The 14,039-nt window shown below is 43.4% G+C and overlaps 1 protein-coding gene across 1 annotated transcript in view; it reads right to left on the bottom strand.

Moving 5' to 3' along the window:
* Positions 1-13,106, bottom strand: part of MKI67 (marker of proliferation Ki-67) — a 29,244-nt gene extending 16,138 nt beyond the window's left edge. The window contains exons 1-9 of the mRNA XM_075257677.1: positions 13,002-13,106; positions 9,844-9,952; positions 9,678-9,759; positions 8,945-9,060; positions 8,797-8,863; positions 8,686-8,716; positions 6,898-7,692; positions 2,719-2,957; positions 79-1,792 (exon numbers count right to left, since the gene is read on the bottom strand). Of these exons, the coding sequence (XP_075113778.1) occupies positions 79-1,792; positions 2,719-2,957; positions 6,898-7,692; positions 8,686-8,716; positions 8,797-8,863; positions 8,945-9,060; positions 9,678-9,759; positions 9,844-9,935 (3,136 nt within the window). The 5' untranslated portion in view covers positions 9,936-9,952; positions 13,002-13,106. The remainder of the gene's footprint in view (positions 1-78; positions 1,793-2,718; positions 2,958-6,897; positions 7,693-8,685; positions 8,717-8,796; positions 8,864-8,944; positions 9,061-9,677; positions 9,760-9,843; positions 9,953-13,001) is intronic.
* Positions 13,107-14,039: the final 933 nt, after the last annotated feature.

Genomic DNA, 14,039 nt, shown 5'->3' with positions numbered 1-14,039 from the left:
GACCCAAAACATTTACAAAGTGAAGCCAGACCTAAACCCAACAGCTCTACTATGACCATAAAGTTTACAGAGACTTACCAAACAAGTTGGCTTCCGTGGCACCACTTCTCCTCTTAGAACGAATAAGTTCAAAAGCTTCAAGTTTCCTGCTTCTTCGAGGAGTTTTCTTCACAGAGAGAGATTTACGAGCAATCCTTGGTGTCTGTGAAACTGGTAGCTCAATTAGAACTTTTTCCTGTGGGGGTGTATCTATACGTGAAACAGAAAATCGTCCCTTTACATATGGTGTGCCTGGGGTCTTGGCTGCTGGGGACCTCTTGGCTGAAGTGGGTGTCTTAGCCACTGGGGATTTTTTAGCTGGTGTAGATACCTTGGCCACTGGTGACCTCTTGGCTGGAGTGGGATTCTTGGCCACTGGTGACCTCTTGGCCGGTGTGGGAGTCTTGGCCACTGGTGACCTCTTGGCCGGCGTGGGAGTCTTGGCCACTGGTGACCTCTTGGCCGGCGTGGGAGTCTTGGCCACTGGTGACCTCTTGGCCGGCGTGGGAGTCTTGGCCACATGTGACTTCTTGGCTGGTGTGGGAGTCTTAGCTACCAGAGACCTCTTGGTTGGTGTCTTGGCTGGTGAGGGAGTCTTAGCTACTGGGGACCTCTTGGCTGGTGTCTTGGACACAGGTGACTTCTTGGCTGGCGTCTTGGCCACAGGTGACTTCTTGGCTGGTGAAGGAGTCTTAGCTACCGGGGACCTCTTGGCTGGTGTCTTGGACACAGGTGACTTCTTGGCTGGCGTCTTGGCCACAGGTGACTTCTTGGCTGGTGAAGGAGTCTTAGCTACCGGGGACCTCTTGGTTGGCGTCTTGGCCACAGGTGACTTCTTGGCTGGTGATGGAGTCCTAGCTACCGGGGACCTCTTGGTTGGTGTCTTGGCCACAGGTGACTTCTTGGCTGGCGTCTTGGCCACAGGTGACTTCTTGGCTGGTGAGGGAGTCTTAGCTACCGGGGACCTTTTGGTTGGTGTCTTAGCCACAGGTGACTTCTTGGCTGGCGTCTTGGCCACAGGTGACTTCTTGGATGGCGTCTTGGCCACAGGTGACTTCTTGACTGGTGAGGGAGTCTTAGCTACCGGGGACCTCTTGGTTGGTGTCTTGGCCACAGGTGACTTCTTGGCTGGTGAGGGAGTCTTAGCTACCGGGGACCTCTTGGTTGGTGTCTTGGCCACAGGTGACTTCTTGGCTGGTGAGGGAGTCTTAGCTACCGGGGACCTCTTGGTTGGTGTAGGCGTCTTGGCTACTGGGGATCTCTTGATGGAGGTGGGTGTCTTGGCAACAGGAGATCTTTTGGTCACAGTGGGAGTCTTACCCAACGGGGACATCTTGGTAGAGGTCTTTACTGGAGTAGTGTACACAGGTTTCAACGGTAAACCCCTTGGAGATTTAACTGGCGTTTTCTTAGGACTTCTGGATGGAGATTTGCCAGGTGATGATGTGGACGGAGACTTTTTAACTGGCGTCAGCTTGGGAGATGCTGTGGATGGAGTTTTCACTGGAGACTTAGCTGGAGAATTTTTCACAGGTGTAAATGCAGAGGAGGTCCGAGAGACAGTCGGTGACTTCTCTGAAACAGATCTCCTAGCCGGTGATGGACTTTTAGCAGGAGTCTTCACTGAGGCAGACTGCTTAGCTGGAGACTTCTCACTTCCAGTCACAGAAGAACTTTTTGCTGGACTAGACTTAGAAGACCTGGCTGGTGTTGTGAATGAAGTAGAGGAGCTTTCAGACTGTTCGAAAATCTCCTAGGAAATACCAGAATGAAAAAAAAAAAAAAAAAAAATTAGCATTGCTTGACTGCATTCCACAGAACCAAATAGACTTCTATTTTAGCAAAAAATTATATCACATTATATTATATACACCATAGCTAGTTCAAGGTCATATCAACCGAAATAAGCCAATGGGATGTTCAGATGCAACTTGCACCTTTTCCATTATCCTCCACGGAAAATCAACAGTGAGTACTAAAATCTGCAATGGCAGAAATGCGCCCAATGATGTAGTTCTGCGGCAGACGTCATGCTAATCACATCTTTGCATAGCCTTTAGAAAGGCTATTCCACACCTACCTTTAGTATGTAAATTGCCTCAGTGGTTTCTGAATAAGTCCGTTTTTATTCACATGCTAAATAGACTGGTGCACAATACATCATGCACCTCTTTGCTATTGTTTCCTATGGGAGGCTGCTGTTGATGACTCAGCTTCCTGTTTGCACACACACAGGAGATAATAGCAGAGCCGAGTGCTGCTGGGAACTTCCTGTGCTGGCTGGAAGCTCATTAGCATATGAATAAAAACAAACTTATACAGTAACCACTGAGACAATCTACATACTAAAGTTAGCTGTGGAATAGCATTTCTAAAGGCTATGCAAGGATGTGATTAGCTAAAAATGACATTTCCCAATGATAGAGCCCCTTTAAATCTCACTTGCATATCAAATTTCCTAGTCAGAAAGCGCCTCAAATGAGGCGCAAGTTGCATTTAAAAAGTCAAACCCCTGGTTTGCAACTTTTTAAGTCCAGCAAAAGTGCATAAATTGTTGTTACATCTCCCTATATGTTTATGCGAATTCCTTGATACTACAAAAAAAAATTTCACATGAAAATTGCTTTTGAGGATCTTCATAACTTTTCTAGGATGCCCTACAAAGTTAGCCTGCCTTACCTTTATCATTGATTGCCTAAGGCCAAAGCTCTTGCGTACGACAATACGAGGAGAGTTCAGGGACAAACTTCGTCGGGCGGGTGTTGCACCCTTTTTAAGGGGAGAATTTGGAGGCAATCGTTTATCAAACAACTCTGGACTAAGATGACCTCCAAATGAGACCCTCTTCCTCTTGGGTGGTGGGTCGGGAAGGGAAAGTTCATCACTTCTTCGTTTCCTTGGAGATTTCCTTGGTTCAGCTAATTTAGAGAAAAAAAGAAATAGGTTGCCCTAAACTGCAAAAATGGTTTCCAAAATCTATTTAACCAGGTTAACAATGAACTATGCATAACCACAAATGAATGGACACAACTATTTTAGTTACTTTTTCAGATGGAAGAAAACCTGATATGTGGACATTCATACAACGGTGTTCCATCAGTGAAACTGTCCATATGCCGGCTTTATTTCCCAAACTGACTGACATGAATGGAACCAAAGGGAGTTATACGTCAGTGAGATCTTGAACAGCAGGATCCTACTGTAATGAACTCAAGGCTTTGTCAGTTCAGTACAGTAACAATCCTGGTATTTATAAGTCCACTGACTATAATGTATTGAGTACCATTCACATGGCCGTGATCAGTGCAGAAGATGGAGTGACCCCAAAATAGAAAATGGCCCCTTTCTGGTGTCAGGGTGGTGGTCTCAATGGGACCACTTAAGTATATTGGATGGATTCCAAATTACGTCAAACCTCGAGGTTCGCAATGATGCAATCAACACAGAAACAAGATGAATCTGAGCTAAAGCATAAAGTTTATTGAACAAATCATCTCTTCTTATACCCAAAGAAGTGGGCGTACATACAGGGTGTATTATAGAGTAATCATTAACTCGGTAGGTGTATATGGGTGTGTCATTGAGTAATCATTAACCGTTAGGATTCAGCAATTTCTATACATGAGTATTACAATATCCCACCCCTAATCATGATTATTCTAACTGTTCTGACATCTGATGATGAGGTTAACTCAGTGCGCATTACGTAGGGTATGTTTTAGTCACCTTACCGCGTGGCATAACAAAGTCTATTTTGACATGGGTTTTACCATTAGTCTCATCTTAAGCTATTTTAATAACCATCTTATCACTTTATTCCAGCCACTTTATTACTCTGTTTATTATGGGGTGCGGGATTATGTCTGCAAATATTCTGATTAATATGGAATATGGGTCAAGCTGACCTGGAGATGCATGTTACAAGCTTAAGTATTATTGACAGAATGTATACACATATAGGGAATATATATGAACGTATTAATTTCCCTATCAATCCCTCCTTTTGAGAACAGATATGAGACCTCCCTCATCCGCAAGTACTTCAATAGCAAGAAGCTATTGTCGGGCCTTCCCAAATTCGGTGAAGGTATGGGAAGGATCATATCTTATTCTCACTTATAGTATTTCACATTTAATCATCATTGCAGGCCTTTGATTCCAAACATAGTTGTATCAGTCAATCTATGAAAAAGTCCTTGATTGCAGGAAATTCAGCAGTATCCACAGGTAACAAGTATTGCCGCTACGACTGCCACCGAGACAAAAAGACTGGACATTAGGCCACTCCATTTTCCAAACCAGGTTTGCAGCCAATCAGTAAAAGGGTTGTCAATGCCTGAGTTTTCAGCCATCTCTTCAGACAGGGATGTAAGACCCTCTAGCACTCTAGTGCCACTTCCATCAGGGGCTGTATTATTCGGAATAAAAGTACAACCATTAATGTCAATAATTTTGCAAACCCCTCCTTTTTCTACTAATAACTTCTCTAAAACTACTCTATTCCTCCCTGTTACCAAAGAAATTAGACCAAATTGTTCAGCTGCTTCCTCTATAAATCTAGGCTGATTGTAGAAAATATCATTTATAAGCCGTATGGTCATCACAGTGTCATTTTGGGTTATCAGCCCGTCGGTCGTCTCCCCTTTTTGGAGCGAGGTTACTAGAATCATCAGAAATAGGATCATTCTTTTGCTACAGGGCTTTATAGTGGCTTGCGTGAATCCAAGTGGCCTTCCCCTCAAGTGGCGGTAGTAAGGAGGACTTGGAAAGGACGATCAGGGAAAATTAGGACAATCAGAGGACAAGACTTATCCTCTGACTAAGGGCGTCTCCCTTTGGTTACCGGACAGAATTACAGAGAATCTATCAGTCTCAGTCATTTGATGTACTTTGTACACCATATCTCTAATTGTCCCCAAGAAGAGGTATCTGGCATGTAGGATCACCCATCAGGGGCGCTCTTTCCCAGACCCACCAGACACACCAGTCTGATCCCGGGAAGAGTTAGTCTTTACGGCAGACCCCAACAGACCATTCCATACCCTCTAGGTATTAGGTGGACTCATACATTCACACAGCCGTTACACGTTAGACATAACAAAACAATAATACATAGAAATATCCAATCCAATATACCATTAAGTATCAAGAATGATATTCTACAGTTCTTTGCCAAATAATTTGAGCTGGAAGTACAAAAAGACAGACTATAGCATACCTTCAGATCCGGTCCCAGAGTTAGAAGACCACCGGAAACTCAGAGATATTGTAAGAAGCAAAGGTCCTTACCTCACCGGTGATTGTCTGTGTGTCCTTTGATCCTTAACTCTGTTATTGCCGGGTCTCAAGATATTGAGGTCTTTTGCCTTTGCCAGCCCCACGTTGGGCGCCATTTACTGTCAGGGTGGTGGTCTCAATGGGACCACTTAAGTATATTGGATGGATTCCAAATTACGTCAAACCTCGAGGTTCACAATGATGCAATCAACACAGAAACAAGATGAATCTGAGCTAAAGCATAAAGTTTATTGAACAAATCATCTCTTCTCATACCCAAAGAAGTGGGCGTACATACAGGGTGTATTATAGAGTAATCATTAACTTGGTAGGCGTATATGGGTGTGTCATTGAGTAATCATTAACCGTTAGGATTCAGCAATTTCTATACATGAGTATTACAAGAATATCCCACCCCTAATCATGAATATTCTAACTGTTCTGACATCGGATGATGAGGGTAACTCAGTGCGCATTACGTAGGGTATGTTTTAGTCACCTTACCGCGTGGCATAACAAAGTCTATTTTGACATGGGTTTTTCCATTAGTCTCATCTTAAGCTATTTTAATAACTATCTTATCACTTTATTCCAGCCACTTTATTACTCTGTATATTATGGGGTGCGGCATTATGTCTGCAAATATTCTGATTAATATGGAATATGGGTCAAGCTGACCTGGAGATGCATGTTATAAGCTTAAGTATTATTAACAGAATGTATACACATATAGGGAATATATATGAACGTATTAATTTCCCTATCACTGGTAAAGTTTCTTATACATCAAAGACAATGATGGTTTAGAGAAGGAAACTGTATACCATCTCAGCTCTTTATTTCAAGGACTACTACCTGTATAAACATTGGACACAGCACGTCCCATGGAAACAGAGATTGCAGCAGACATGCTATTAACAAATGACCCCTCCTTTCCCAACTCCAGCTCAGTTTACCTTCACTTATGGACACTTACATGGAAAAATTTGTAGATGATTTTGAGATGGATTCCACCTCAAAATCAGCAACCTATCGGCTGCAGAACCCATGGTGCAGGACTAATACTGCTCCAATCCATAGTTTCTGAGGCTAATGGATAAAGAATAGAGATGAGCGAGTACTGTTCGGATCAGCCGATCCGAACAGCACGCTCGCATAGAAATGAATGGACGTAGTCGGCAAGCGGAAGGTTAAGCGGCCGGCCGACGTCAAAGCGGAAGTACCAGGTGCATCCATTCATTTCTATGGAGCGTGCTGTTCGGATGGGCTGATCTGAACAGTACTCGCTCATCTCTAATAAAGAACAGCCATGGGTTAAAGATAAGCATCTAAGGTTTGCACCAGGCAGAACGTTGTCTTGAAATAAGAAACTGAGGAGGCATAATGTGTCTCTTCATAAAATAATGTACACCCCATAAACTTACCAGAAGAGTAGTCAAACCATTTGGCTAAGCTGGATACACTAAATTCACCCCACATCACCACAAGGTCTCGCTCTTGGGTGTGTTTAAATACTACTGGACATATAAAGTAATGCCAATAGCCATCTTCAGAATACTTATCCTGTACATAAAGACGTACCTTCATTTTTTTTCTCCTCGGGCACAGGTTTAGCTGGAGTTGTTTTTGGAGTTTTGTTGAGAGATACACTGCGTCTTCCAGGAGAAGGAGATTTGTCTTCATTCTTTAACACTGGCTGTACAGGGGTGGACGGATCGCTTCGGCGTGGGGGTTTTGAAGACTCAGGCGTTTTAGCGATTTTAGGAGTAGTTTGGACCTGAACTACTTTGCTCTGCTCAGCACTTGCTGCAGACCTTCTGGGAGATCGTTTCTCCACATTGCCATTTACAGTGGGAGCAACTTGCTCTGGAGGCACTGACTGAGAATCCCGTTTACTAGAGCTTCTTCTTGTGGTCTGTTCAGATTCTTGAGCAGCCTTTCCTGGGGAAGACTCCTTAGCGGAAGCTTTCGGACTCCTTGAAGGACTCTTTGAGGCCTCCCTGACTCTTCCAGTAGACGCTGATCTGGGCTCCACAACAACCTCCTTGTGACTGGTTACGGAGCTGTCGCTCGATTGACTTCGCCTAGAATTGCGCTTTGACGCAACAGGCGACTTGGCACCGTCTTCAATTTGAAGACTTCTCTTTAGTGCTACATTTTTTGGGGAACTACTTTTATCTTTCACAGGTGTTTTACCATTTTGAGCTCCCACTTTACTCTTAAGAATTTCGTACAATTCACCAAAAGGTGACAGATCGCGTCTGGACGAAGAGGAAATCTGCAGCGATCTTCGTGTGTGAGTAGCTTTAGGGATATTGCCTTCAGATTTGCGTTGTGTTTTATTGGATACTAGCGTTTCAATCCGCACTGTTTCATCTGTTAAAAATATGAAACATCCACATGATTTTTATACACCAATTTCTTACAGACTCTCAATATTTGAAGATTGTAATAAAAACAAGCAGTATTTTCATAGGCCATCAATGTTACAGGAATTGACAAATTAAATTTAGTTTATATATTTTGGGCCCAGACACACAGTGCTCATTCATTACTTTTGTAGCAAGGGAACAAACAGGTTCATTTGGCCTTAATATAACACATACAATTTTTTTTTTTTGTAGATTGTGAGCCTATCAGTATGTCTTTGTAGAATGGGAGGACATCCACGCAAAACACGGGAAGAACATACAAACTCCTTGCAGATGTTGTTCCTGGGGGGGGCTACAGTGCTAACCACTGAGCCCCCGTGCTGCCCCTGTAACGCATACAAATTGTGACGTTATGAAAGTATTCCCCCTAGAAGCACAAACCACACGCATGCAATCGCTTCTCCTCCATCGTGCAGAGCCTTAGGATAGGTCATCAATATCTGATCAGTGACAGTACAACACCTGAGACCCGCACAGAGGTACTGAAGAGGTATTTTTTTTTTATCATCCACATGATACAGTTGAAGCGCAGTCCCAATGCAACGTACGACACTGTGCTTGGTATTCAGTGAAAACTGATTAACTATGGGGATCCCAGATGTCAGACCTTTTCCCCACTGAAGAGAGATTGATAACTTACCAATAGTTCAGCCTAGGAAAACCCATTTTTAAGGGTACCTCTACTGACTCTTAATACTACTATGTATGCACCAAGGACTGTATCTGGCTAATGCTGCTATTTAACATCAGATTCTGTTATACCAAATTAGAAAAATAACAGCATATAATCATTTTTCTGTGCCGAGGTACACTTTAAAGGGATTTGCCACAACAGATATTGAAGACCTTATATGGAGAAATAGCAGAGCCTTTCCATGTTACTGTGAATTAAAAAGGTTTAATAAACAGGATCGTAATGTGTAAAATAAATACATACTTGTGTCTGAAGACTGGTTACTAGCAAACACCTAGAAGAAGAGAGAAAACATTAGTACTTCATACATGGTTGGAATACGGTGTTAAACGTACCCACAGTAAGTACACCTACATTAAAAGTTTCTGAATCAAGTCCTGCTGATCTTCGCTTTACTTGCTGTGCAGAGAGTTTCTCAAATCTGTTAATACAAGCGGATCATCGTAAAATGCAGTTTCATGGTTTGTTATTTTATCTTACAATCCATTCTGTAGGTACTTACCTGAATGAGCGATCAATAATTGTGATAATATCACCATGCTTGAGGGGTACTGGTTGATTAACAGTGTTGCCATTGAGAAGAGTTGGGTTCACCGACGTTACGTTGGCAATAAAGACCTAAAATGAAGTTTACTACAAGGTTACTACTCAAATCCATTACCTTGATTTTCAGATAGTAGGGGTCAGACTGAGGAGAATGGAAATGGGGGACTTTAGACCCCCCTTCTGAATGGAGTGGTAGCCAGACAGCGCGCACACCACTCCATTAATTTCAATGAAAGTACTGAACACTGTACTTCTGTTATCTTTGGCACTCCATTTGAAATTAATAGGTCCAGTGGGGTAACTAATAAGGGTCTAAGGCCTCATGTACATGACTGTATGCAGTCAGTATGCTAGCCATGACCCATACTTCTCTCAGGACAGGTCCTACTCCTGTCCGTTTTGCAGCCTGTGCTCACTGACCTTAATAAATAGGGCCGCAGAGGCATGTGCAAAGCATTGTCATTAATGTGCTGTCCTCACACAGCCTGGCGACAAATACACACGCGTCGCCTAAACCCCAATCTGCAAGTAACTTGCTTTAATGGGGAAAAAACCCTTTAAATAGCAAGGTCTCCACTAGGTGGATAGATATTACTTGCGCTAATAAATTGTTTTGGATTGTACAATGCCAACATAAGGGCTTCTGCAAAACACACTAACCAGTCAGCCACCATATAATAAGTCCTTACCTGTCCATTATCCCTGACTTCAACCTTACAATGTTCTTTAGACACATGTGGCAGCTGAATGCGGATGTCACAACCTGGTTTCCTGTAACATAATGAACATGGATGAGATGAGTTTTCAGCATCTTAAGGCACTAATAGTATCAGAATATAAAATATACACATGTACCTTCCGAATAAACACGATTTTGCCGTCAACGGAAAGCGAGTTCCATCTGTACCATTTCTTTTTATTATAACTATTTCCCCATGTAGAGGCATCTTTACAGCAAACTTACCTAGGGAATGATAAAAAATAAATAAATATTAGATCTTACATTTAGAGACAACTTCCAAGGTAACTAGTGTACCATCTGACATTTGTAGAACTATAAATGGGGTACCTGTAAACATAACATTGTCCTTTAAATCAATGATGCACAATGTCTGGCCGCTGCATCCTAAATATATTTCAGAGCGAGAGCCTGTTCTTCAAGTTAATGAACGTCACAGTAGTGGAAATTGGCAAACAGAAATCACCGAATCACCCCCTGATAGGTTAAGGGCCCAAAATTGGAACAAGTGTCTTGCAGGATTTAGGGCATGTCCCGCACATATACTTTTAATGGCGGTATTCCAGGATCACAATGAGTGGCCTGTTTTTTTTGGGATAGGCTGGTAGGGGTCTGACTCTCCGCTTCCCCACCAGAACTTGCTATTTGTAGGTACTGGGTACTGTATCACGTGACATGCCGCAGTCCCTTCAAACTGCCGGTCAAGGGGGTTACCAAAAGTTAAACCTCTACCACTGCAATATGGATAGCCTATTTGGAATACATAGCAATCCATATGGTCATCCAGACTGAAAAAAAAAGTTAAAATAAAAAGACACTACGTGATTACATGTTCTTGCAATTGCTGGGACCCCCATCAGATTTATCTGACTTAACTATTGTCAACATGCACAAAAGCAGAAAGAAATCCAAGAAATGTACAATATCTAGACCCCTGATCTACAGGTATTGAAAACGGATATGACCCAGTTCTATATAAAAAAAAAAATAAAAAAAAAAAAATATAATAATAATCTGTCCAGGACCTGTAGCAAAGCAGAAATGATTTAGAGGAAATAACCCTCCAGCTTATACAGTGAAAACTCCTCAGCCAGTACCCGAGTGTGAACACAGACCACGTGAGCAGGACTCTCCACTGGGTAAGTGCTGACAGCCTATATATGGAATCTTATCTCCAAGGACCGGCCTGTCACAACACTGCTGCACATGTCTACAGCCATCAAGTTCTCTTCCAGGACCGAGCACGTGCTTGGCAGAATCCTACAACCGGCAAATGATTCCCTAAACACGGTATACAAAAACTCCTGTTATTTGCTGGAGTCACCCAGTAGTCCTCGGCCTGTTACAAAACCACAACTCAGAACATCAGGGGGAATAGAAGTTCTGCAACAGGTTAAGGACCACAATGGTAAACTATGACTGAATACTATCAATGACAACACACTGTCACCCCTAATTCTAGGAATTAGCATATTAAAGGGATAAAAACCTTTATACATAAATTTCTGCAACACATTTTGTGCACCAACACCGCAGCACTCTCATTTTTGCTTCTGTTAAAGAAAAACTTGTATAGCTCTACGTTCACACAGCAGCAATTTGTTACAGTGTGTCAGTATAGGAAAAAGCTCTGAGCCAGAAGAAACATATTCTGTTACATATGGCCAATAGTTTCATCAACCAACCGGCCATGAAAATACTACTAAACATCCATTTGTGACGCCCAACTGTGGTCCATCAGAAGATCAGGTATTTTCCACCTAACAAAAATATCAATGTCTAGCATGACCAGGCAAAAGTGATAGGATTGAAGCCCAAGAAGTAAAAAGAACACTGATCATACAAGGAGCATGTTCTCCTGAACAATGGGGTCCCAGCAATCTGACACTTACCCCATATCCACAAAATAAGTGTCAGTAATTGCAGAACCCCTTTAGCTGGACATGGTACACAACAGTTGGGCTACATGGCCAGGACTCCATTACTAAAGAAACATACGAATGGCAAAGGGTGCTGCAACTGTATCTTTTGCTACAAAAAAAATAAATTCAACTTTTTGCAACTAGAAGTCATGACACACTTGGGTCACAACGCACCTCCATTCACTTATAGGTCAAAGGAGGACTTAGTCATGGCTAATGTCGCTTTGGTCATGGCTAATGTCGTGCAGGCCAAACCTTAGGGCAACAACAGAAGATTTCACTGTAAAGTAGACCATCAAATGAAAACATTAGTCCCACAGAGTGACACCTTGTGACCCACAAGTATCTGCAACACCACAGTTGACACAACCTTACACCTGCTGGATTCCAGCATGACCACGTTGACCATCATGAGCGACAATTTTTGTAGCGTGACGTCGCAATCTTAGCACTTACTCACACAACCCACTTCCTCATAAAAAAACTACAGCATGCTCTATCTTCCCACGGATCAGACTATCGGGGCTGTTTCCACAGATCCAACAAACCCACCGAGGTCAATGGATGCGTGAAAGATCTGTTATACATATAACCAAATCTTGGCTCAGTCATGTGACTAGTGGTCGCCACGTTACCCAAGTCCGATCTATGTACTTTACTATGTTCTGATCCATCATAAGAATAAAACCAGATGTGTAACGGTCAACAACAACACTGACTATGATGGGATCCATAGGGTATCTTGTTCTCAAGGTCAGATCGCCAATGATTTTAGACAGACTCTGACACAGATGTGAACTTGGCCTTAGACTTGCGCAGTTTTTATTTGAGCTGATTTATGGCCGTGGCCCCGCTGTCCATGGTGTTGAAAGCAGTCAGGTAACATATGTCATGGACAACATGTAACATTGTAACAGCTGGAGAACCACAAATCTCAGCACACCATGACAGGGACAGACTGGGACTTGTAGAGTCACAACAGCTGGATGGCCACATGTTGCAGTACAATGTGTCTGCCATGACTATAGACACACACACGTGTATAAGACCTCCTGTATACAACTAGCCCATTTATAGCCACTGTCCCAGTGTGAACTTAGCCAGGAGCAGCCCCCTCCTCTCCCCCCAGCGGACTCTATGTAACCTCTACAAAAACACACAATGGAGGGCTCCAGCAGGACCTACGACCCAGCAACGAACTTACAAGTCTATTGGTTCCGTCCGCTTTCCGTACTGGAACCCTACAGGAGCCAACGCGCCACAACCAGATTTCAGTCACATAAATTGGCGGGCTCTTGGCCACCTCACAACATAACAAACTTCACCCCCTCTACTAACCCGCCATTACCGACCTGAGGAGACAAGAAAGGTTTCGGATACGAATCACTCAGTCCATTAATAAAGAATGAGCCTGAAGCCGCCGCTGGCGCCGGACTGCACCGATCTCTAGCAGCAATCCCGCTGTCCGTTACTAGCAATCGGCGCCTCAGCGGAATCGATAATACGCATGCGCGATGCCTCCGCCAAGTGTTTCCCCCACCAGCTAGCGTTCTCCGGTATCCTTCCGCCGCTTCACTTACCGAGCAACTTCACCCAGACTGAACGGAGCGGTAGAATCCCTTCTTAGAACAGACGCAGACTTTCTCCCTTAACACGAGCCAGTCTCAATATGGCTGACAACGCTCGAAGGATTCTGAAGGGAATTCTTTCCGGGGGACTATTTCACATGGCGCAAGGATACCATGCATATGTATGAAGTTTAAAAAGTGTTCGAAAAACAGCGCGAAGCTCGGTGGTTGGCGGGCTCAACTCACGTGGTCGGAGGAGTGACCAATCCTGTTCGAGGTGGGCGTGTTCGAAGGAGGGGGAAAAAGGCGCGCAGTTTCCTCAAACAAAGACGGCCGGGGCTTCATTATGGCGGCAAAATGTTGTTGAGAGAAATAAACAATTAATACACGTCAGTGTGACCGAGGGTCTGCTAGCAGACCTGTGGTAACCTATAGAGAGGAGCTGCGAGGTCTCCAGTCGTGTTATGGCCGTCGTGTGTAAGGACCATAACCTCGTGTTATATATATATATATATATATATATATATATGTGTACTCTATTAGGGCTAGTTCACACGTGGGCAAAGGGGAGGTTTTTGACAGCGGAATTCGCTTCAAAAACCTCTCCTTTAACATGGTGGTCTATGTAGACCACTAGCTTTTTTTTTCCTCCTAGCGTTTTCCGCCTGAAGAAGCGACATGACCTTTCTTCAGGCGGAAAACGCCTGAAGAATTGCATAGAAGTGAATGGGAGGCGAAAACCGCGCGGTTTTCGCCTGCAGTTTCTATAGCACATATAGGAAAAAAAAACCCTAGCGAAAACCGCTAGCGAAAACCGCGTCA

Source organism: Leptodactylus fuscus, chromosome 10, assembly GCF_031893055.1.
Source record: "Leptodactylus fuscus isolate aLepFus1 chromosome 10, aLepFus1.hap2, whole genome shotgun sequence".
NCBI lineage: Eukaryota > Metazoa > Chordata > Amphibia > Anura > Leptodactylidae > Leptodactylus > Leptodactylus fuscus.
Note: the sequence above shows the minus strand (reverse complement) of the source record. Positions and strands in the feature narration are given on the sequence as shown.